Source organism: Anolis carolinensis, chromosome 2, assembly GCF_035594765.1.
Source record: "Anolis carolinensis isolate JA03-04 chromosome 2, rAnoCar3.1.pri, whole genome shotgun sequence".
Classification (NCBI taxonomy): Eukaryota; Metazoa; Chordata; class Lepidosauria; order Squamata; family Dactyloidae; genus Anolis; species Anolis carolinensis.
In genome coordinates this window covers 97,541,237-97,567,365 of record NC_085842.1, presented here as the reverse complement: position 1 = coordinate 97,567,365, position 26,129 = coordinate 97,541,237, and the positions used below count along the sequence as shown (strand labels likewise).

Here is a 26,129-nt window from a genome sequence, read left to right as displayed (position 1 = left end):
TTCATGTGAGATGAATGTGCAAGACAATCAGTGCTTTGTGAAGACTTGTACACATCAGACTGCCCCTCCTTCTCCTGGAACACAAAGCAAAACAAAGTATTTGCCTCAAATCCATGTCTAATGAACAGCACTCTCTGTAAAGTTGACCACCAAACCCAGGTTGTTAATTTGTGAATGGTAGGTATTGTTTACCAAAATCTGATTTCAAAACCTGGGGAACTGGGAAAGCACTAGTTTAGGAGCAAAGTACTAGTCTGATCCATAAGCCACAACTGCATTCATATTCACCATATAGACATATGAGGAGACAGACATTAGAAGCCAGAGCAAGACTTTGCAAGTGCACACTCTATCTAGATGAAGTGAAAAACATATTATGAGAATTGAATAACAAGGTGATGCTCAGGGTTTGGGAAAGTTACTTTTTTGAACCATACTTCCCAATATCCCCCTAGTCACTATGGCATATGGCATCCAAGCTCTGCTCTGAATACATTTTAAGACTAGGAATTTGTTTTTAATATTAGAAATGAACAAAATATATCTTCAATGTGAAAAAGTGCATCTACACTGTAGAATTAACTCAATTTGACACCATTTAACTGCCATGAATAAATGTTATGGGATCATAGGAGATGTAGGCTGAATCTACATTGCTTTATAATCCAGTATCTGATTCCAGATAATCTGATTTTAAATGGATTATATGCGTCTACACTGCCATATAATCCAGTTCAAAGCAGAAAATCTGGATTTTATATGGCAATGTAGATGGGGCCATAGTTTCAGAGGGCCCTTAGCCTTCTGTGACAAAAAAGACTCTAGTGCCTCACTAAAATACATTTCCCAGGGCTTTTCAATCATTCAGGATGTGCCCTATGTCTGGTTATGTTTTCATGCATGTGCATCCTAGCTGACTTTTTTGACTTGTTTGCACCAAAATAATTTCCATGTTCTCTAAGATCTATTAATGCCATTACTTCTAAGTGATAGAGGTTTTTTTTTCCGTTTCACACAGAGTAAGGCTCATCACAGGAGCTGCCACTGGCACAGTGGTTTAAACCGCTGAGCTGCTGAACTTGCTGGCCAAAAGGTTGGCGGTTTCAATCCAGGGAGTGGGGTGAGCTCCCACTATTAGCCCCAGCTTCTGCCAACCTAGCAGTTCAAAAACATGCAAATGGGAGTAGATCAATAGGTACTGCTTCGGCGGGAAGGTTATGGTGCTCCATACAGTCATGCCAGCCATATGATCTTGGAGGTGTCTACTGACAACGCTGGCTCTTCCACTTAGAAATGGAGATGAGCACCAACCCCCAGAGTCAGACTAGACTAGACTTAATGTCAAGGGGAAACCTTTACCTTTACCTTAAGGCTCATCACAACAGTCCTGCCACACAATTTATCACCTTTTTCAGCCCTCCACTGTGCCCCCACTGGCAGTTTATTTTCCACATTAATTGGTGCCCATCTGCATCATTGTTCCCTTTTCTTTCTTTTTATATGTAACTTGCTTTTCTTTTTGCTTATGCCATTCAACCCCCATTTGAGTTTGTGTGTTCTGCCAAATGAAACCATCCACTTTCTTCAAGATTTGACACTTTTGATGCCAAGGGAATAATAGAGGCAGAGAGAATGGATGAAGGATAGAAGGATCTTAGGCAAAAGGATGGGAGCCCTTGTGTCCTGCCAGCCCAGGCAATTCTGAAATGCTTATTCAAGTTTTTCAATAAGGCATCAGGCTTCTTGGCATTTGTGTGCTGCGAGTAAGACTTGGAAACTGTTGTGGGCAAAAACATTTCTGCATAGTTTTCTTTATGAACAGAAGTGGCCGGGGAAATGCTGGGGGAGGTAGGCAGGGTAACAGAGGGATGGGCTACATACATCTTATGAAATATATTTAAATGAGAGGGAAACAAGTGGCTGTGTTTCTAACTCCTTTTTCTTCATTGCCTTGTGTGGAGCTGGCACATATTTCTTGAGAGAATACAAAAGTAAGTGGATTATTTTTCTGGCAAGATACAAGGGGGCAGGAGGCAAGTCACACTTTTGGAGTGTAACTTTGCTGTAGTGCACAGCAGTTTGAAAAGTGATGAAGATAAAATGTATGACAAGGACAGGAGCAGAACTCCCATTGAAACACAAAGTGGGTGAGTACCAGTAAGCAGGATTCAGAAAAGTTACTTTTAAAAAATAAAACTCCCAGGATTCCTCCTATCCAGTCAGCATGGCCAGAAACCATGGGAGTTGCTCATTAAAAAAAATAACATTTCCAAACTGTGCAGGTTGGGGTTCTGGGAATTATACTTCAAATTTATTTATTATTTACAACATTTATATCCCGCCCTTCTCACCCGAAGGTACTCAGGGCAGCATTTTTCTCAACTTTTTCAAGCTGTGCAGTGAGTAGTCAAGAACTAGTCTTTAATCAGGGAAATTCTGAGTGTAAGTGAATAAATTTATTACCTGTTACTCTTAAAATAAGCATTTTGTTTCCAATGTGACTTGCATTAAAAGGAAAGTGTAAATGTGTTCCTGATTTGTTTTCAGATACAATGTTCATAATTGCCTAGCAGGTTTATAAAAGACACCTGTCGGTGAATAATGATATCTTCCAAAGAAAGAAAGAAAGACGTATGATGAAATTTATAGCTAACTCCATGTGTTGATACAGAAATTAATCATTAATGTTAAATTAACTTTGAGCTTTTTCAAGTTAAATTGGGAAACCATTAGCAGAACAGAATGTGAGTACTACAAAGTACTACAAAGAGGAACAGGGACACCAAGTAAAACATTGGGTGACAATCAGTTTTGAAAGAGGTAAATAAACAAGGAAGGAAGGAAGTAAGGAAGGAAGGGAGGGAGAGAGGGAGGGAGGGAGGAAGAAAAGGAGTCAGGATCATCTTCTGGGTTTTTTTTTGTTAAGTGTGTAATACAATTTATATAGTATATTCTATAAATAATTGTTAAGGTACATGCACAAATGTGTACATAAGAATACAGTTGAATGGGGTTATACATAATTGGTAGAGCTATTGCCTGAGCCTCACATTTCCAGGGCCACAGGCAATTCCACTGCTGACAATATTTGATTTCTCCTGTTCAGTGAACCAGACCCCACTTAACAACAGATGAAGTGCCAATTCATGGAACAAAACTCAAACTCAACTCTTCAATCTAGGCAACCATCTTGACAATTTCTGACTGTGAATTCCTTCATGCCTTAACTGTTTTCCAATTTTTCAGCTGGGTCATCCCCATTTCCCTCTCTGTGGCCGTCCACATCATATTATATGTGGATCTCTAATCTTTGGATAATATAATACAGTATTGTAATACATCTAGACAGACTCGTAAGTCACTGCTTAGGATCAAGGAGCCTACTGGTGGAAAAATAGAAAATTATGGAATTGCATTACTTTTTTTTAAAAAAATTGCTGGTAGATCCAAAGAAGATTAACAGATTTACAAACAAGCAGCCTTTGCCTCTGAGACCCAAGATTGCAGAGCGTTTCAAGAAGTAGCACGTACAGGAAAGGAATGTCACACAATTTTAGAGCTCTGAAACCTAGCATGAGAAAAGTGCATTAAAAGGACTTTAGGGGGTCAAAAGACTGCAAACAGAGTTTCAAAGGCTAAGTCACGGCTAGGAATTTATAAGAGCGGCAAACTGTCTTGAAATGTTTGTTGTGAACCTGCTTATCAGGAAATTAGTACTCTTAGGCCCCCATCACATTGATTAGGGGCAAACGGGGGGGGGGGGGGGTTCACCACACTCTGTGGTGAATCCATGGAGCAGCAGGAAAATCCTATCACATCACTCAAAGCAATACTTCCCCATCACACGTGGGGAAGCATCACCACACAGCTCCCTCTCGTGCTGAGACGGTGGCTGCTTACAGAACATGGGAAGCCTTTTGTGTCCTGGGCAGAGCATCCTAGGATGCTTGAAGCACAGTTCATCTAAGGAGCGCACTGGAAGTGAGTGTGTGGTGTGATGAACAGCGTGGGGTTCCATAGATGAAGTGTGGTGCAAGTGTCCTAGGACACTTGCGAAGACCTGTCTGGACTGCAGTACCTCCCATTCCTGTTAGAATGCCTCTATTTGTTGGCTGGAGATAAGTATTATTTTGTAGTATGCCTTCTAACATTTCACAGATTAAAACAGGGACATATATGCTCAAAGTGGCATGAGAGTGGGGTCAAGATGGCAAAATCCCTAATGAAGATAGAAGCAAAGAGAGGTTGCAGTAGGGTTTTTTTTTTTTTGCCTGAGTCTCCAAGGAAGGGAAAGTTTTGTCCCTCCTCTCCTCTTCCATCATTCACTGAGTGAATTTAGTACAAACTCCTTGTATATTTAACTCAGTTTGCACAATTGGAAGTAAGCCAAAGACAAAGGGGAAAAGTGGGAGAAAGAGCATGAGACTGGGATTTCAAAAAGAAGACTGCAAAGAACCAATCGGGACTGTCTGGGACAATTAGGGGGATGTTTTAGTCCATCTCATATAGGAAGAACTGGGATGGGAAAAGTTACTCTACAGAGGAGTGCTGCCTTGGGGATGAACATCTGATCTGCAAAAAAGCAGAGCTGATGCTTGCCTCAGATTCATAAGTAGCTCTTCTTTGTTTTCCTTATAATGTTTCACTTAAACTAATGATGGCTATCTAGACATACGGTTGGTTGTGATGAAATTCAGTGCTTCCACAGATCACAAATCCAAACCAACTTCCATGTCTTCACTTTTATATCTGTGCAGGTTAGCCTTTGAACTGGTATTTTACTAGTCTATGGTCATTTATGAGAAGGCTGCCTGAACTGAAAACTTGAAATAAGATTAAAATCTCTTAGCCATGCTGTATCTTAATGATAGCATCTCAGAGACTAGAGATGACTGAATTTCAGGTATTAGAGAGTGCACTTTCTGGAGTTCTAGCTTGTTTGCTATTTATGTGACTTTTGAGCAACCTTCATTTACTAGTCATGTTGGATTACAACCTGCATCTTCCTAAGCCTGGTATGTTGCCCCCTTAGGATTGATAGGTGTCATGGTTCAATATATCAGGAAGGTACTTGATTGGGGAAACCCATTCTAGATTGTCAGATGGGATGTCATCATTGCATTTCCACATTATCAATGCCATCTTTGGTTTCTTTCTTTCAGATGTCCAGCAGGCATGCCATGCTCTCCCTCTTTCAGATGGTCTCACGAAGGAAAAGGGTAACAGACGATGGCTGCAGAGAATCAAACTTGCGCCGCTGCCTTTCCACCATGGATTTGGTGGCTCTGGGAGTGGGCAGTACATTGGGGGCTGGGGTTTATGTCCTAGCAGGGGAAGTAGCCAAGACCAACTCAGGCCCCAGTATCATCATTTCCTTTCTGATTGCCGCTGTAGTATCCATCTTGGCAGGATTGTGTTATGCTGAGTTTGGTGCTCGAGTGCCTCTGACTGGATCGGCTTATCTCTACAGCTACATAACAGTTGGAGAGCTGTGGGCATTCATCACTGGCTGGAACCTGTTGCTTTCCTACATTATTGGTACAAACATATCTTGAACCCTTTGCATTTTGATTTCATCATGTGGTTTCACTGATGCCAGAGGTTTGGGCTCAACAAAGGACAACCGGAAAGGAAGACAGAACTTGGGCAAATGTTCTACCTCTGCTTTGCTTTGCTTTAATGTTAATTTGGCAAGTTCACAGAAGTGACTGTATAGCCAGTCTTTAGCTTAGTGGTCTCAAAGTTTCAAGGTCTGTCTCAAGATGCTCAAAAGGTAGTTATATTTATTAACCTAAAAGCTTGTGTATAATTTTAAGGTGTTCCTGATGGGACTACTTAGAAACAAGATTCAGAAATTTCTGATAAAAAATCTCCTGCACAATTTACTGCATAAATTTACTGGGTTTTCATTTGCCCAATAAATGAATTAGGTGTTCCCAGCTCAAAACATTCTGAGGTTTTAGCATAAGTAGCCCCCTTTTCTGAGCATCTAATTTTAATACTATGCAAATCAGGTACATTCCTGATTGCTGTTTTTCCCCATTATGTTTCAAACCACACACAGCTTTTAGAGCTAAAGTTGATCTGAGGGATAAAAAACGGGATATATATAACAACAACACTGTATTTCTTCAATTCTAAGACACCCTTTTTTTCCTAGAGAAACATCTCTAAAAATGGGGAGTGTCTTAGAATCGCAGGTGTATCTTATGCATTTTTGTTGGTGGTGATTGTACTGAAATTAGGGTGTGTCTCAACCAGTGGCGTCTTACAATTGAAGAAATACAAGTAATATAAGGTGCTGGACTTTGAATAGGGAGACTGAAATTCAAATCTATTCATAGAATTAGTCATATGAGCAATCCTACCTTATGGGATTACTGTGGAGATTCAAAGCAAGAAGGAAAACATGTACTGAACATTTATGTTTGTAGTGAAGCACAAATAAAAGAATAGCAAAAATATAATTTTTGACATGTAGAGACACTTCTCAAGAGATCCATGGAAATAGCACAGGAACCACTTTCTATAGCTTCATCTTTGTCGTTGCTGTTTTGTTTCCTTGATAGAATTTAGATTGTAGAGCTAAATGGTATTAATATTTTATGTACATCTAGGACATTACATGTAGGAATAATGTCTTTAATTGTTTTATCTTTATTGTTAGCTACTTTGAGTCCATATATTTGGAGATAGGCAGGATAAAAATAAATTAATAATAAAATAAATTAAAAGCTGCACACATGTTTATGGCATAACATAGCTATATCTCCAGAATGGGAAAATGTACATTTTTTGGACTTCAGCTCCCAGTCAGGATCTCCCAACTAACATGGCAATTTCCACACACACTGAATATTCCTCATTGTTAAAATTTGATATCCTCTATCCATATCTGACAGTGTTATTTTGTTTAATTGTTTGTTTGCAGGTACTTCCAGTGTAGCTAGAGCCTGGAGTGCGACATTTGATCACCTCTTGGGAAAACAAATGGAGGCCTTTTTCAGCAAGCACATGGCCATGAACTCTCCAGGACTGGCTGGATATCCTGACATCTTTGCTGTTTGCCTCATTGTCATCCTAGCAGGTATATTTGCAGGACACTCGTCTTTATCATTATGGAGAGGTCCTAGACATTTTTCCCCTACAACTTTCAGTTTTCCTTGAAAAGTATTACCATATTTTTGTGTCATTCTTAAATTGATGAGTACATGTCCTTTGGCCATTAAAACATGCAAGATTTTGTAATTAAAGAAAAGTTTTTTTTCATGTTTTGGTAACTATAGCTCCCAAAAAGAAAGAAAAAAACCAAACCGACCACTTCCTTCTTTGATTATGCTATGTGAGCCATGTCCTGACTTATTCCAGATACTTCAAAGTGTCTCACAAGACTAACTTTAAAATGCAAAGCAAAAACTAAAAAACAAAACACCAGTTTAACAAATTTTGTGAAAATACAATTGAATTAAAGTTCTTTAAAAATAATGTCGAGAAAATACACTTCTCCTTTTAAAACCCTTTCTTCAGCAGCCAGTCTACTCCCAAACACTCACCTTCTTTGGCAACTTAGCTATATAGTAGGCCCTCCGCTTTTAGGGGAGCAGAACTCCTGCAAAAGTGGGAAAAACTGAATTAAAAAAACCTTGAGTGAACCCCTTTCCAGAAGTTAACTATAGAATCACATTGGATGACCTACAAATGCCTAGAGAAGAAATCTTTCAAAAATTTCTAGGTCTTCCAATGCAACTCTAGAGAGAACCCTAAATAAATAATCAAGTTAGCAAAAGTTAAAGTTGCAAATGTGGAGAGGACTTCAGTGCTCAGGGTGGATTACATAGGAGAAGGTGAACCTGTAGGTGATCTGACCTAAAACCATGTAATTGTAAGATCTGGTGAAAGCAGCTGGCTAACAGCTAGTGGTGTTCATTTGTATGGAATTGCAATCTTTTTTGCTTTATTTCATTCATTTTGGCTCATTTTAATTTTTGTCTCCGCCTCCGAAAATGGGGTGCCTTTCCGAATGAGTGTTGTAGCCCAGCCTCCATCTGAGCTGTCCAGTGGGGCTGAGGTTGGCCCCATTCAGCCTGTGATTGTCCCTGCACCTGCCTTGTCAGAGGTGCAGCCAGAATTTCTTCTCCCACCTGCCTTGCCAGAGGACTCTGGGTTTGGGCCTGAGATGCAGCCACAGTTTGTCCCAGTGGATTTTGGGATCAGAGACAGAATGGTTGCAAGCAGGCAGTTCGAACTGCATTCCTCACAGCAGTCAAGGTTGGATCTCCAGGTGCCAGATGGACATTCTAGTTTGGATGTAGGAACTGATAAAGTGGGGAGGGATAATGAGCTTGACAGGAAGAGAGCAATAACTCAGTTGAGAAAAGAAAAGGAATGTATTAGGAGGAGTAGGCGTCTGCTTTTGAAACAAAATGAGCTACCTTCTCATGGTATGGGACCTTGAATTTCCCATAAGAAGCCTTGCTTTCTCTGACACAGCCAGAGGAGGTAACATTGCTAATTCAAGACAGAAGATCTTTGCTTCGTGCATATTTCTGCGACCTTGTATCTTGTTTCAAGTTCCAGTTGATTTTGTGTCTTGTTGTCTTGTGTTTCCAGTTGATTTTGCAGTTTGGATTTGTGTTCCGGCCAAGACTTTTGCCTTGTGTTCCAGTCGAGACCCTTGTTGTAGGATCCAGCTTGGACTCTGTACCTTGGACTAAATTTGGAGTCTTGTTCCTGCATTCTAATATATGTTTCCAGTTTGATTCATGCCTTGGATTATTCCTTGAAATTCTTGTTTGGACTATCAGAAATATTTTTCATGGGATTTGCTTTGATATCCAGTTTGGACTATGGTCTTTGAGTGATTTTTATAGACTTTTGCTTCAAGTTTATCAAGTACTTTGTTCTTGTGGATTTAAACCCATTTTATTGACTCTGAACTTTAATGTACTATTGCTTGCATATAATCTTCAATAAACAGCTTGCTTGCTTATATTCTGGGGCTCCAGTGTGGTTTTGAGGTGCCTACGCAGCCTAGGGGTGCAACAATGGGATTTTCGTCTCATGTCCCATAAAACCAAAAAAATTCAGACCATTGGAAGAAAATAATTATAGTTCTCCTAAAGGCCAGTTTTAGAGAGAGACTGAAGGTTTGAATAGAGACAGGAGCCCAAAAATGTCTTTGCTTTCAAAAAATATATGTAATCTATAACAAATAATAAAACTGTCCTATTGTATTTGTTCTCTATACAGCCCAAAGGAAAGGGAGGACCAAACCACAGGCAATACAGAGATAGGAAAAAATAAAATAGTAGTTTTTCCAAGGGCCAGTTATAGAGAGAGAGACAGGTTTGATTTCTAAATAGAGAAGGGAAGCCCAACAATTTCTTTCCTTTGAAAAATATTTCTTCTTTTAAAAAAAACAATAGGGGGGAGGAAGAAGGGGTTTTTTCACAAAGAATAAAGAAGAAAAGCCCCACACGGGCTCCCCAGCCAAACCCACCCCTACCACTTCAAAAATCCCAGCCCCTTCCCTTCAAAGAAAAAAAAAATTAAAAATATGCCAAGCAGCCAGACAAAAAATAAAACCCAAATCTTTGTCCAATGCCCAGTGCCCTCACAACAAGGCAAGGAAGCAGCAAGGCAAGGCAAAAGGCAAGGCAAGGCAAGGCAAGGCAACCAGCAAGCCAAGCCAAGCAGAGAGAGAGAGTAAGCCACCCAGCACACCAGCACCCAGCAGCAGCAGCAGCAGCAAGGAACGCGACCGCAATGGCCGCTTTAGGGGCAGTCCCCCCAATATACCCTCCCTGTCCAGTCCACGTCACTGTTTCCTTGGCTTCCAATTGGCCAAGGATCGTCTCCTCCCACCTCCTCCTCTGACGCATGAGGAAGAAGTTTGCAGGAGTGCATGCCACATGGCCTGAAAATGAAAGCAAAGCATGGTGTTTATGCAGCTTTCTCTTTCTTGTTACCTTTTGTATCATCTGAAAATGGCGTCCTTTGTTTCGTGCATCCGAATGGACGGTACAAAACGAATACACGAATGAAACAGATCAAACCAATACTGTGCACAACACTACTAACAGCCTCTATAAAAGTGCACAATTCCCAACCCTGATTCAGACGAATGAAGATATTTTGATATGTCTGGTTGTCAATCCATCAGGCTCTATAACGTCCCTTGAGTGACAGTGGCTCTTCAGGGTTTCAGACATGCATCTTCTTCCAGGCTGATGTGCTGATGCTGAGAGCTAAATTTGGCATTTATTAAACACAAAGCCTATGCTCTTCTGCTAAGCTATGGCTTCTGTCCCTTAACTACAGGACTCAGTCTTTTTAAGAACGTAGGCAGGAAAAAATAATGCCGGGAGCTACTCTTATCCGCTACCATAAGGAAAGAAACCATCTGCAAAATGCTGGACACTTCTAGATTTGGTAAATGTGTCAGGAGCTTCAATATTGGTTTCTGTACAGATTTGTTTGTTTTTAAATATTCAAACAACATTTCTGTTGTCCCCAACTATATTTGGCAGCTCTCCAGACTAACTGTAACATTTTGTTTCCATACTGGAGTGTGTTTCTTTTTGATTCCAAGACATAAGGGAACAAAAAAGTTTCTTGTTCTCCTTATTTCTTTCTTACTTTTTCTATTTTTTTAGCATTAAAATATTTCAGTGCATTGGGAAAATACCAAACTTTAGCAGTATAACTGTAAGATTTTTTTAAAAAAAAGCAGAAGAAAGAAAAATGGTCTTTTAACCCACCTCAGCAAATTACATCCCAGTTTTTTATTAATTATTTTTAAAAATAAAACACTTTGGAAGACTGCTAGTTCTAGATAATCACTATAAACAATTTCCCCAAAAAAATAAATGAGTGGGCATTGAAGCAACAATAGATCATTCTGAAAGGTTCTCTATGTTTTTCTTTCCATGCAGCACTTGCAATTACATGTATACTCTATCACCTGTTTATGTCTTAAATCAGGGGTCCCCAAACTTTTTAAGCAGAGGGCCAGTCCACAATCCTTCAGACTGTTGAGGGGCCGAATTATCATTTGAAAAAAAAAATATACAAACAAATTCCTATGCATACTGCACATGTCTTATTTGTAGTGCAACAATAACAACAACGAAAGAACAATACAATATTTAAAAATGAAAACAATTTTTATCAACATAAACCTATTAGGATTTCAATGGAAAGTGTGGGCCTGCTACTGGCCAATGAGATAGTCAAGTTAATTAGGATTGTTGTTGTTGTTGTGTGCCTTCAAGTCATGTCAGATTTTGGCCGAGCCTAAGTCTAAAATTAATTATTTATTTACTGCATTTATTTACTACATTTATATCCCACCCTTCTCACCCTGAAGGGGACTCAGAGCAGCTGTATGTACATACAATATATTATATTATTAGCATAGCACAATATTAGCATTATATATTACTATATTGAACTAAACCACTATACTATTATATAATATGTAATATATATAACATATAATTAATATTATTATATGGTATTATTATTAGTATTATATTGTATAACATAATTATCAATATTATATGTATATACAATATATTATATTATTAAAACTGATATAAAAATATTATATTATAAAACTGAGGGCGGGGGCCAGGTAAATGACCTTGGAGGGCCGCATCCGGCCCCCGGGCCTTAGTTTGGGGACCCCTGTCTTAAATGTTCAAATTCATCCAGTTGCAGTTTACGCAGCTTCACATTTTAACTTAGTTGTGGAACTTTCTATCAAGGGACTTGGCTTTGCCTCTGCTAAGCTTTTGTTGGACAGTTGAAGTAATATTACTCCAAAAGTATTAAAGACTAGTTTCAGATTCGACCTTTAAAATTGTTTTTAATATTGTATTATAAAGGGAATGTTTAAAAACCTATTTTATTACTTATGTCACTTTGAGAGTTACAGAGGGAAGAAAAGTAGTAGAGCTTATTACAAATTTCCCACCTTGAAGTCTTACTCCACATATTTCATCAGTGGATTTTAACTTCTATTTTAACTCTGTATATCTTGTTGTGTTATTTTAATAGTGCTTTATCTCTTGCTTAATGATGTTGTATCCCACCTTGAGCCACAGGGAGAGGTGAGTAATAAATTCCTCCTCTTCCTTCCTGTCTCCATAGGCCTTCTCTCCATTGGAGTAAAAGAATCCACCAGAGTCAATAAAGTCTTCACAGCTATTAATATATTGGTCCTCATATTCATAATAATCAGTGGATTAATCAAAGGAGACCTAAAAAACTGGAGGATGAATGAGAATGATTTAAGAATGACAACCAATAAAATTAGGTAAGAGAATAGTGTATCAGTGACCAAATGATAGTCAACAAATAGAAGTTTCAGTCTGACAACTTCTGTAAGGCAACACCCCAGCATAACACAATCCCAAACTCTCTTTTATCCTGATTTCCAGTGAATTCCATTCAGAAGTTTCCACTGAACCTTGTAAGATCTGACACAAGAGGTACTGGAAATAGTGAGGACAAAATGTATGAGTCCTCATCCTTCCACCCTTTTAGCCTTCATCTGAGCAGGCCATAGGGCTACTTTTCTGTTTAAATCCAATGTTGTATGTTTTCCTACTTTGCCCTAGCTCTCACAAATAGGATTTGCTCACTTTTTGAGCCATTAAATTCCCATGACAGTTATATGACAGGAAAGCATCTTAAGAACCCCCTCCCCCCGCCTTTTAGTTTAAACTGGTTGTCCTTTTTCATTTTTCTCATGCATCCCACACAGTGGTTACTTATGAATAAAATCCTAGCAGAGCCTCCTCGTGTTGACTTCCTTTATGTCACCTTCTTTCAAAGCAACCAATCTGGGACTGTCAATGGCACCTTGACATTTGGGGTTGGAGGGTTCATGCCCTATGGTTTCAGCGGAACCCTGGCTGGAGCTGCCACATGCTTCTATGCTTTTGTTGGGTTTGACTGCATTGCTACTACAGGTAAGAAACAGAAGAAAAAAAGATACATTTTTATTAACTAGCTTATAAACAAAATACGAAATGTTTAGTAAGGTTGTCTCATAGAATGATTTAGTTGTTTTTAAATCTCTCCTGGCCTTATTTCTCTTTCTAAGATGAGGAACAAAAATATTATCTTAGGTGTTTCTGTAGCTGGAACAACAAAAACCCATGGTAGTTCTTTGGCTGCACCCAAAGTACCACATCATTGTTCCATTACTAGAGTGTTAGGAGGATGACTATGCTGTAATACAAAGAGTCAAAATGCATATTTCAGAGGAATGATGTAGCTATTCATGTCTTGTGTCTACCAGGGGAAGAAGTGAAGAATCCTCAGAAATCTGTCCCAATTGGAATTGTCCTCTCCTTGCTCATCTGCTTCCTAGCCTACTTTGGTGTTTCAGCTGCCTTGACCTTAATGATGCCATATCATCTTTTGGACCCCATGAGTCCTCTTCCAATGGCTTTCGAATACATTGGATGGAGCATGGCCAAGTATGCTGTAGCTGTGGGGTCACTCTGTGCTCTAACTACTAGGTAAGAAGCACAGTTGCTACTTTTGAGGAGGAAGTTTAAGTGTCACTGTCTATCTAGTTCAGCATCTTCTCCCCACAGTACTGATTGCTCAAGAGCTTCCAGGATATCCAAAAGCAAGGCTTTAGCCAATGTAACCTAGAATACATTTATAAAGTCTGGCTATTAAACCTTTTTTTTCCTTTGTCTAGTATAGTTTCCAGTTCTTTCTTTTCATCCTTTTCATCCTTCTTTTCATCCTTTTTAAATCTTTCATGTAATTGGTGGTAACAAAACCAGTCTTTGATACCCAGTTCATCTTTTCCCCTCAATGCCCATTGGCCATTAGTTCTGGTAAGTAATTCCCCATAAGTTCTTACGTCATCCTTCGAGGAGGGTCTCACAATAGCTTCTAATGGTCTCAACCACAAAGGTGCTTTCGGTTCCATAGCTAACTTGTACCTATTCCAAATATCTATTAGTCTTCCTCTACTTATATGTTTATTAAAAGCCTTATTTAGCCTCTCTCCTTCATACCATAGATATGCATGCCACCCAAATCATAATCCATATCCTTCTAGGTTAAGTAAATTGCTATTCTTGAATTGTATCCAGTCTTTGAGCCAGCTCATGCAGGCGGCTTCATAATAAGTTCTTCGGTCTGGTAAATTTAGTCCCCCCCCCCCTCTCTTTGGTGTCAATTAGATTCTTTGATGTCAATCCTGGCTTTTTTCCCCGACCAAACAAATTTCATAATGTCCCTTGTCTATATGCTAAAAAATTTGGTCTCTTTGCTGATAGGTAATTTCTGGAATAAAAAGAGCATTTTTGGGAATACCATCATCTTAATTATTGCTACTCTGCCCAGCCAAGTTAATGGTAACTTCTGCCAATTATTCAGGTTTTCTTTGATCTCTGATCTCGTTTTTCCATAATTATCTTGAAATAAGTTAATGTTTTTGCTCAAGATCATAATTCCCAGATACCTTATCTTTGGGACAACATTACAATTGGCAGCCTCTTCTAATTTCTTAATTGTTTTAGTGTCTATATTTTTTGTAACAAATTTAGATTTGTCTTTATTTATTTTAAATCCCGATACCTCCCCATACAGTTTGATTACCTCTAATAATTTTGAAACACTTTGTGTTGAGTTAGATAAAATACATACCATATTGTCCACATATATTCTGGTTTTTATTTCCTGACCCCTTACTTTAAACCCTTGAATTTAAGTAGCCTCTCTAATTCTTATACTCAGAATTTCCAATCCCAGAATAAACAATAATGGCAAAACTGAGCACCCTTGTCTGGTTACTTTCTGTATCTCTATATTATTTGTCAATTTACCATTTATTTTTAGCTTAGCAATTTTCTTCAAGTATATTGCCCCCACTGCTTTTTTAAAGTGATGGTCCATCCCATATAGTTCCAAGACTTTCTCTAAGAAGCCCCAGCTAACCTGATCAAATGCTTTTTCCGCATCCAGGAAGAACAATGCCAGATCTTTATTGGGGTCACTGTCTGCTATCTCCAACACATTTAGAATTGTTTTGACATTCTGACTCAGATGTCTGTCAGGTAGAAATCCTGCTTGGTCCTCGTGGATAATTTTTGCTAATACTTGTTTGAATCTATTTGCCAGAATTGTAGTGAATAATTTATAGTTAGAATTTAATAAGGAGATGGGCCTGTAATTTTTGATTTGATCCATATCCTTGTCTCGTTTAGGGATTAGTATGATTGTGGATTCCTTCCAAGATTCTGGAATTTCACCTTTTCCAAGACTTTATTCATTACTGAAGTAATGAATAACAAGTATTAGTGTCAGCTCTTCCTTAAACGTTTTGTAATAGAGTGGTGAGAGGCCATCTGGGCCAGGAGCTTTGTGTGGTCTAATTTTATCTATTGTTTCCATTAACTTATCTGGTGTGATTAGCCTATCTAGATTGTCTTTCATTGCTTCTATTAATCTTATACTTTTAGTCTCGTTTACAAATTGAGAAGTCTTGTCTAAATCTTCCTGTTCTTTTTTATATAGTTTTGAGTAATAATTTTCAAACGCCTTCTGAATTTGTTGGAAATTTGTACTTGTTTCACCATTATTACTTATTCTGGTGATTAGTTGTGTTTTCTTTGAGCCTTTCAGCTGCCAGGTTAATAATTTGCCTGGTTTATTTGCGTTCTCAAAGAAGTTATACCTGTTATATCAGCTCTTCCTCTCAATGTCGTCCGCAATCAACAAATTGTATTGCTGATGAAAGTTTTTCAATTCTGCCATAGTTTCCTTATTTCCCCCTCTACTCTCCTCCAGTTCTACTTCCTTTCCTCTAATCTTGGCTAGCAGCTCTAATTGTTTTGTGTTATTGCCTTTATCCAAATCGAGTTTTGCTGAATTAGTATCCCTCTTATTACAGCTTTCCTGACTTCCCAGACCACTTTATCCTCTATATTATCTTTAGTATTTTCTTTCAGGTAGCGTTTTATTTCTGTTCCAATTTTATCCCTGTGTGTTTTTATTCTCAAAATATAGTCATTCATTCACCACGACCCCTACTGCTAGTTTCTTCTCTTAGTTTCAATAGTAGTGGATTATGGTCAGCCAGTACCTGTCACGCCCAGGCAGCGGAGCACTAAGAACCAAACACGGAGACCAATTATAATCTAATATCTTTATTAAGTAAATATTATAGTAGAATAAAAACAAGTATGAAATGTAGTCCAGCAATAGACCTTTCAAAGAAGGTCAAATATAGTCCAGAAATATATTGTCCAATATATTATATTAGAGTTCAAAGTTGTAATCCCAAAACCAAAACACACTCTACTTTCAAGCCGTAGAGTGGGGAAACGTCCAAAATGTTTCTAAGGTTCAAAGTAAGTCCAAAGCAAGAACTGGAGACAAGGCTAGATACTTGAGACAAAATCCAAGGCTGGAAACAAGATGAGATAGTCCATGAAAACTTGACAAGGCAAGGCAAGGCAAGGCGAGGGAACTGAAGTTGCAGACTTAAAACGCAGTCCACACTAGGCTGGAACCGAAGTTATTCCTGAAGCTGATCTGTTGACTCCGCACGGATTCCCCTGTGTGGGGAACTTTTAAGAGCTCCAATCTTCCTGCAAAGCAGGTGTCCAGAGCTTCCTTTCCCAAGGGAAAGAGAAGCGAAACACATCTTCCTGCAGCTGCGTTCCTCCCTGCAAATTCCCAGGAGAAACTTAGCTAATTAATGTCTTGTTTGGCTGCTAATCTGAGGCTTCTCCTTGATAGTTCTTTCTGGCCCCGACTCGCAGCATAGGATTCTCTTCTCGCAAAGGGAGGAGAGGCACTGGGAGAAACTTGTTCAAGGTCCATTTTAATGAGGTCCTGGTTAGAATCGTCAACAACAGGCATCTGGAAGAAATCCGTCTCCTGCTGAGACGGCAGAAAACCCATGTTTTCGTCATCATTATCCATGATGGCGCTAGGATCAGAACTCTGAGCCCATGAGACATCACAGTACCCATGCTAAAAATTTCTACCTTCTCTGTTCTACAAATAATATGCTTTGTTCCAAACATCATGTTAATTCTAGAGGATGATTTGTGTCTGTGGAAGTAGTACATAAATTATCTCCCCATTGGATTGAGGGTTCTCCAAATATTGTACATGCTCCACTGGTGTATTTCTTTCATAAAGGAACCTGGTAATTTACCTTCTTTCTTATCTTTTTTAATTCTGTTACTGCTATCTAGTTTTGTATCCATAACCCCGTTGAAGTCTCCCAATCAGATAATATCCTTCTCCCCATATTCAGCAAGCATACCCGCAAGTATCTTGTAAAATTCTCTTTGTTTGGTATTGAGGGCATAAATACCTACTAGAAGAACCGATTTACCCTAGAGAAGAACCTTAATTACAAGAATCCTACCCTCTTTATCAGAGAAGATTACCTCTGGGTTCAAATTTGTCTTAATATAAAATGTAATTCCATTGGTTTTCTTATGGTTGCATGAGGTGAATAACTGGCCTAGTCTTTCTTGTTCCAATAGGTGAATATCTCTCTCTATCATGTGAGTTTCCAATAAACAGGCTATGTCAGACCTGACTTTCTTCAAAAAATGGAATACTCTCTTGCGCTTTGACCCACCATTTAAACCATTAATGTTACAGGAAATTATATTCAGAAATTTGATGCACATTTTACTGATACTTTTTATCATTACCCTGTTTCCCCCCATGACACCCCCCTTAGGTAAGCTTGAAATCTAAACATATCTATCTTTCTCAAACAGAGTCCCTTGTTACTCAATTTCTTCCTCCTCCTCGTCCTCTTCTTCTACCGCATCCACTGGCGTTTCTTGCTCCTCCTGTGCAGGCTCTTTTGCTTCTGACTGGAACTGGCAATTTTGCCCTGGGTTCTCTTTCTTATTTCTTCTTTGTCCTTGTCTTCCTTGTCTTTCCTCTCCAGTCTGAGGGTCTTCTTCGGCGGCAAAGTCCTTGTAGTATTTTCTTAGGAACTGCTCAGCCTTCATGGTGTCAAAAATGGAATGTCTCTTAGTTTTGTAATATAAGGATACACCCTGGGGGTACAGCCATCTGAAGGATATCTTTTTCCTCTTTAGTTTACTCACCAAGAAAGCAAAGTCTTTCCTCTTTTTCAAGAGTCTTCCAGGTATCTCTTTTAGCATCAGGATTTTATTTCCCCCTATTATAATTGGGGATTCAAATTGTTTCTTCAGAATAATATATTTGCATGTTCTTGCAACAAATTGCACAATGCAGTCCCTGGGGAGATTTTAAATAAGTTTTAAATAAGTATCATTTTCATAGCACCAGTTCTATCATTTAAAGAAACTTCCCAATATTTCCCTGTACAGTTGTGTTGGGCTACAACTCCTATCACACTCTCTGACATGACCTCTTGGGGATAAGAAGGATTAGAGCTGCAGACTAACCCATCTAAAGGACAGTAGACTAGTAAGACAGTTGTTTCTTTGTTAACACTTGGGGAATCTTGAATGATTTTTCTCTCCATGGTTTGGAAATGTCCAGCACAGGTTCCCATGTGTCCAAAACGTTACTCAAAAAAAGGAGGGACAGACTGTAATCTTTGTTTGTTTTCCCTTGTAGCTTATTGGGTTCTATGTTCCCAATGCCAAGAATTTTATTTGCCATGGCTAGAGATGGACTCCTCTTCCAACCATTGGCCAAAGTAAGCAGCCGGCAAAGCCCAATGGTTGCAACTATTGTGTCTGGAGCAGTGGCAGGCAAGTGGGCAAAGGGACCTAATACTGACTACACATTAAGACAGTAGATGATGAACTGAGATTTGGACAGAAATCTAATTCAGTTTTAGGTGGATAGAAATTTATTCAGAATCCTATTTCCTGAAATTGGCCAACAAGATGCCTATGAAACACTCGCAAAGATCTGAGAGCAGTGGTCTGTTCTTATTCCAGAGCAACTGATATCCAGAAATGAGATGGAAGAACAAGATTCAAAATCTCTTTGAAACTAGATTTTGTAGACCCCCATCCACCTCATAAGATGTATGAAATGTAACATTTGTTGATATTTCTGCATGTACTAGGGTCTAACTTTCCATTGATATAATGGATCTATTCTAATAAGGGTTAGGAATTGAATTAATACTATTGCCATCATGAGAAGAACAATTCATAGCCTTCTTGATCTATCTAATTCTTTTCAAGAACTATCAGTACAATGCCCTAATTTAACTATGCACTGTGTGAAGAGGTGTTTCATTTCTTCTGTCCTGAATCTCACTATTCACCCAAACTGAAGAAACCCAGTTTCTGAAATCAGGAACATGAGGTGGTGGAGGGAGGGCAGGTAGCCTATTGCTATCCATTTTTTCCTACACCACACATATTGCTATACACTTGTATTATATATCTCCTTAGCTTGTATTTAGAACTAAATACACACACACACACATACACACAGATTAAGGATTAATCTACATTGTAAAATTAATGCAGTTTGACACCACTTTTAGCAACCACGATACAATGCTATGGAATCCTGGGAGTTGTAGATTTAAAAGGTCTTTAGCCCTTTCTGTGGCAGAATGCTGGTGCCTGGCTAAACTATCAGATGTAACAATACCATTGACACTACCCCTGTTTGCTCTACCTCTTGCTTCATGATTAGTTTACTTTTTGAAACATCACTGCAACCATAACTACACAATTGTGTTATTGATGTAATTTGCTACCCAGATCAGGACGATAATGCATACACCATGCCATTTCATTCATTTTCCCCCTGTGCTTTCAACCACAAATCAAATCTAGTCTACTTCTGCTTTCATATATTACTCTTTAAACTTGTATATATTTGTTTTTATTTGCATATTTTTCTGAATCATACATGATTTCTCTGGGCATTAATAGGATTACATCAAAATAAAAACAAGTTTAAAATTTTCAGTTTTGATTATTCACAACTTTATGATCCACTTGTGACAGAAGAACCTAAAGATGTCTAAATCTCAGGGAAAGAAAACATGTTTTTTAAATCTGCATTTTCCACTTTTGTGTGGATCTGGTACCCCTAATCTCCACAAATGTGGAGGGCCAACTATGTATACAATTTTAAATAGCATGGACAGCCTATTAAAGAATGAAGGACAAACATACAATGGTTTTCATGGGAACCCAACTAACAGAAGTAATCTGGAGTCTCCCTGCAGGAAATTTTCAGGGAATCCCTGAGGAGCAATGAAATCACATCCACACCATCCTCCCCTCACTCCCAATATCACAGTGAAGCAAAAGGAAACATTCTTACACAAAGAGTTTACTAAACTATAGGTGAATGAGTGGAAGTATCATCAGCTGATTATTTCCATTTCCAAATGACCCAGCAGTGGAAATGCACTGACAAATCCATAGTGTTGTACAATAAATTCCAGACAATGACCTGACAAACACAGGATAGTTGCAATAGCATAGTATCAAGCGATAAGTTCCTGAATCTCCCTGTTGTCGGTATGAAACAAGAATAAATGAGAAAGTAGAGATCAGTAGGACAATTCTGGAATCCTTGCATTTGCAAAAGGTCCTCTTTATTATCTTTTCAGCTGTCATGGCTTTTCTTTTTGACTTGAAGGCCTTGGTTGACATGATGTCCATTGGAACACTGTTGGCTTACACTCTGGTAGCCATCTGCATTCTTCTCCTCAGGTAATAAACCATTTGTGCTATATTTCTCACTGACAATGTGCCCATAAAGACATCTGTACCCATAAAAGCAATGTCTTGTCTTGGCACAATATTTCCTCAACACGTTGTATCAATCTCATTGATTCCACTTGCATCAATTGTAAATGCAGCTGGTTCTCCATACCCACAGATTTCTGCATTTGTGGATTAAACACTCCACATCTTGAAAATATTTCCACAAAAAAAATCCAGGAAAAAAACCCAAGCCTTGATTTTGCCATTTTATATAAGGGCACCATTTTGCTATGACATCTTATATAATGGAAGCATCCAAAGATTTTGGTATACTGTACATGGAAATCCTGGAACTAAACCCCAGTGGGTGTCAAGGGCTTGCCTATATGTTATAGAACTAAGATATAGGGTATTAAGGAAAGAAGCAAATGCATGTGGATTTTTGGAACAGAATACATACTGTGGGTCTCAGGTGGAGGAAATCTCAGAATTAAACTAGTTTAGGCCCCTTCTACACTACCATGTAAAATCCAGATTATCTGCTTTGAACTGGATTATATAATCCAGTGCAAATCAGATAATGTGGATCATCCAGTTTGATAGTATGGATTATATGGCAGTGTAGAAGTGGCCTTAAAGTATAAAGTCAAATACTTTTTAAAATGATTGCTATCAATGACAACAGGGACTGCAGTGTTAAATTAATTTAGATTCATTGATTTAAAAAGATTTCAATTACATCTCTACACTCAGAAATAAATACCATTTCCTTGATAAATATGTATACAGTTACAGCTATCTGTTTAATGATCTCTGCTTTCTCTTATCATTTTAAACAGAACTTGAAAAAGTAACATTTTTTGTTCTCCAGCTCTCAGCCCTCCCAGACAGCATGGTTGTAACTATATTGGAAAAAAAACTTTTCTAAGTTAGGCCTCTCTTGAAGGATGCACATCTAAGTCCACCTCTGAAGCCAGGCCCGTAGCCAGGATTTTGATGGGGGGGGGGGGGGGGGGGGCTGGGATTTTGATTGCGGGGGGGAGGGGGGAAGGGACTGAATCTGAATGAGAGAGGATCTACCCTAGCAAACCTTTTGTATCGTTATCCCAATATCCCCGTGCATATGGGATATATTAATCATGGTGATCAGATCATGATATGAATAAACATAACAGCTTGAATAATAAATATAAGGCCTTCTCGGGGACCACCCTGAGAATTTTGGGGGGCGGGGGGGGGGGGGGCTCAAGCCCCTCAAGCCCCCCCCCCCCCCCCCGGCTACATGCCTGTCTGAAGCAACTCTTAACAAGCAACAGACAAAATGAAAACAGTATCAGCTTCTTGTTTGCACACAATTCATTAACATGCTTTATAGGTACCAACCTGATCCCAACTCTCCAGATCCATCAGAAATTAAGAATCCAGGCATAATTCTCTGGATGGATCTCCTTCTTCATCCTCGTATGACCCCATCCCAACATTCTTCCAACCTGGTATCCCATGCTGTATTTATAACTGGTGAGTATTGACCCAGCAATCTCATTTTATCCTACCACTTCAGGAGACTGGTGTTTTTGACTAACCCCATGGTTTCTCATGGGGGAGATTGGCTGTGGTTGGTAGGAGTTGTCAGCCAAAATCTCAGGAGGATATCATTTTGGGTAAGGCACGGTTATTGTTTGTATATGGGAACTCAACTAGCTATCCCAATTAGTTCATTCCACTTTTTCATCTGCTTTTGAAATGTCCCAATTTCTCTCCCCTCCTCTCACTTTCTTTTTCTGCTCTGTGCTTACTTCAGCTGCTACAAACAATGTTCAAAGTAGCCCACTCAGTTAACACACCGTAGAGAGAAGAGAGGAGGAAAAGGATTCTTTCCATCCCAGTAGGCCTAGGCAAAAGCAAACTGTGGCAGCCTCTCCTAGCTTATGTATTCCTCACTAATAACTTTTGCTATTGTAACAACACTCTGATGTTGCTGTGAAATGCTGGAGGGTGTGGCATTATCTTTTCTGATGAGTGCTTTCTCAGAGTATTTCTTGTATATGGTATAATTCTACTTGAGAAATATTGACTCCTCTGTACTTTAATAGGCTTTTTCCCCCTGTCCAGCTATTCTGGTGTGCATCATGAGTGTGCTAGCCACGATGGGATTGCCATGTTTGATCTCTGGAGGGCCCTGGTGCATTGCCTGTATTTCTCTTCTCTTCCTGGGAATTTTTATGGCCCTCTTAATCATTTGGAGGCAGCCTCAGAACCAAAAGAAAGCTGATTTCATGGTAAGCAAAACAAAAAAAAAAAGTTTCCCTAAAGACACTCTTCAGCAAGTGAATGAACAAATGAGGTGCAATGAATTCACCAACAGCGGAAGATTGAGTTCAGAAACCCCTGTTAACATGAATAGACATGGAACAATTATGTTTTTTACCCATTTAGCTTCTGATCAAAGAACACACATATAGTCTATGAGCTAAAGGTTCATGCTTCCTCATCCTGTTAGCCATGTGTGTATGAGAGAAAGAAGGTGTGTGTATGTGTGTGTGTGTGTGTGGGGGGGGTGGCGTGAAGTTTAAATGTTACTGGCATTTATCTGCCCAAACCTTCTTAACAGCATTCAATGATTTAACATGGTACTTGGAAAAATTACTATTTGGACTACAGTGCTCAAAATTCCTTATATAGCAGAATTACATGGTCTACAGACCAGGAGATTCTGAGATTTGCAGTCCAATAAATAACATTTCTAAGCTGCACACACATACTCAATATATTTATATTTACTACTGAAAACCTATTCAAAGGAGGAAGGCAGTCTTTTAACTGCTGGAAGGGCCAGCTTATCAGGACTGGGCATAGTCCTGCAATTGGGATAATAGGTTTTTCCTTGCCTTGATCTTAGAAGAAAAGATTCCATCCTGCAATTATTGTGAATGCACAGCATACTAGCCACTAAAATCAAGTACATGCAGTTCTCAAATATCCAACTTACAAATGACTAAAACAGGGATAAGACTACAGGAAGTGAGAGAAATCTACTCCTCAGAAGGGAAATTCACTCCTGAAAGAATTGTCATGGGAAAAATGATAACTGAAGCTTTCCACTGAAGCTTTCTCACCAACCTTTGTTTCCCTAACAAGCAACATTTCTAAAAACCCCATTATTACAGGGACAGAAAGTGAGGTAAACAGAACCTATCTTGTTTGTAATGTGGGGACTGCCTGTACATCTAAATTTTCACCTCATGCCCCTTTAATTTGCCATGTTTAAACCTGGAAATGCCAACAGGCTAGCAGAACTTCGCAATCAGATAATTTCAGCTTTCTTTTTCTTTTTTGCAAAGAGAAGAACATTACATTCACTAGTAGAATGTATCAGCAATTAGCTTGACTAGAATTGGGAAACCTCAGCTTGTTGAGTTCTGACACAGAGCATCTTTCAGGGCTGTGTAATCTTGCCAGGTTCTGGATTGGAACTGCCTACTAGTTAGTGGGCCCTCTAACCCAAGTATGTTGCAGTGTGTTCTTTGGCTTGGGGTTACAGCTCTCTTTTGGTGCAACTTGTTTTCCCTTGGCAGCAGCCTCAACACAGGCTTAATTAAGATATGCAAAGACCGTAAGACTAAATTTAAGAGGCCTTATAGCATTACCAACAAAATTGCAAGGAAAACATAAATGTTGTTATTTTGCGGCCCCTCAGAATGTGATATCCTAAAGTGTAGCTTACTTTTTTTAATATAAATTTTGTCATGGAAATAAATTCCCATTTGTTGATAGTTTGAACCTCTGCGTTACACAGGGTTTCAGACTCACCCAGGGATATAATCCCAAAAAAGGTTCCTTTCTAGTCTAATCTCCAAATATGTTTATGCTACCCAATTTAGGTCCCATGCTTGCCCTTCCTGCCTATCCTCAGTGTCTTAGTCAACAGCTACCTCATGGCCCAGCTGAGCAGTGATACCTGGCTTCGGTACACAGTGTGGATGATTATTGGTAAGCCCTTGAGAATGTGGGTGGTATTTCGTGGTAATACTTGAGAAAAGTAATAATGATTGGTGAAATAATTGTAATCTGACTTCCTAAGAAGGCAAGTATTTATTTTTAAATCCTACTTTCCTGGATGACCCAGATTTATTTTTGATAGAACTCCTATCTCCTATTAGAGATAGGAGTTCAATCAAAACTCATGGGTCTCTGTAGTTTTATCTCTCTAAACTCTTACAAGATCAGGAGCATAAAGAACCCCAAAATTGTATGATTATGACAAGTAACCCTGTTTGCAGTAGTGTGTCTCATATAGCCCCATGTAACAAAAATAGACAAGCTGAAGAGACACATTTAAGTTTCTTTTCATCTTTCTCACAAGCCAGGTTCCTTTTCCTTGGGCTGGTTCATGGGCATGAATAATGTAGTATTACAGGCTGTACATGAAATATCACAAATTTGTTGACCTCCAGATGTTTGTGGGCACAAGTCATTGACTGTGGTGACTGAGGCTAATATACATTGGAGAATAACTCATCTGGAGGGTGCCAGCCTGAGAAGATTTGGGGCATGCTCTGTGTAGGACCTAGTGGATTCATGTAGTGAAATAAAAATGACGACTTGTACAGATAACTTGGCCATCAACATTCTCATTTCACTGATAAGAGCTTTCATATGGCATTTTCTCAATCTGACATACAGTGCTTTCCATTTCAGTCTGTTCTGACTTCAACAAGATAGCCATTCAAGCATTGTGGCGGAATCAAATGTCGAAAAATTAATCTGGGTGATTGGTTACATGGTCATTTCAGGTTCTGAAATAGCTGTTCTCTGTGTTGTAGGTTTTGTCATTTACTTTGGTTATGGAATTCGCCACAGTGCAGAGAGACATGGGAGCAAAGATCCGTCTTCCCAGGAAACAAAGCACAAAACAGTTGATACAGATTCAGCTGTCAATTGGAAGAAATGATTCAGGAGAAGCCACACTCATGGTGTGGAGCAATTGACTTTTACCAATGGAAGGACTTCACAGTGATGCAATTCCATGATGATTGTCTGTCCAAGTTTAATCAGCTAAAGCAAAACAAATTCTTAGATGATAGATGTTCGATCAACTAATGAAACTCATATCCCGCAGATGAATTTGTTTAGCATAGAAACTACACATGAACCATGATCCAGAGCATTCATAAGTTCATTCGGTGTCTTTAAACCAAATAATGTTTTAATGGATTCAGACACTGCCAACCTCTAATCTGTAATATGGAGATAATACATTATAACAGCATTGTGGTAATGAATAGTGAGTTGTGCATAAACTTCTTAAAACACTTGAAAGCATGATTTATGGCTAAATATTCACAGGTGATAGTGATCACTGAATGGTTTAAAAGAAAAAAAAAGATAATTTCGTGGAAGAATGCTTGGTTATCAGTTCTGATAGGCAAAGGAAATATG

At 38.9% G+C, this 26,129-nt stretch overlaps 1 protein-coding gene across 5 annotated transcripts; it reads left to right on the top strand.

The window, feature by feature from the left end:
- Positions 1–1,609: 1,609 nt before the first annotated feature.
- LOC100554609 (cationic amino acid transporter 2) lies at positions 1,610–26,002 on the top strand. 5 transcript variants are annotated; one of them, XM_003217492.4, is made up of 12 exons: positions 1,752–1,991; positions 5,163–5,538; positions 6,932–7,087; positions 12,154–12,319; positions 12,841–12,977; positions 13,310–13,532; positions 18,619–18,755; positions 20,594–20,696; positions 22,066–22,208; positions 22,803–22,969; positions 24,572–24,680; positions 25,514–26,002. In XM_003217492.4, exons 2-12 carry the CDS (start codon positions 5,163–5,165, stop codon positions 25,639–25,641), a joined length of 1,845 nt encoding a protein of 614 aa, XP_003217540.3. In that variant the 5' UTR covers positions 1,752–1,991; the 3' UTR covers positions 25,642–26,002. The 5 variants fall into 5 exon arrangements, with proteins under 5 accessions (XP_062826345.1, XP_003217540.3, XP_062826346.1 ...); XM_062970276.1 differs by having other exon boundaries at positions 1,757–1,991; positions 5,163–5,219; XM_062970274.1 differs by lacking the exon at positions 1,752–1,991 and adding an exon at positions 2,020–2,147 and having other exon boundaries at positions 5,163–5,219.
- The last annotated feature ends 127 nt before the right edge of the window (positions 26,003–26,129 follow it).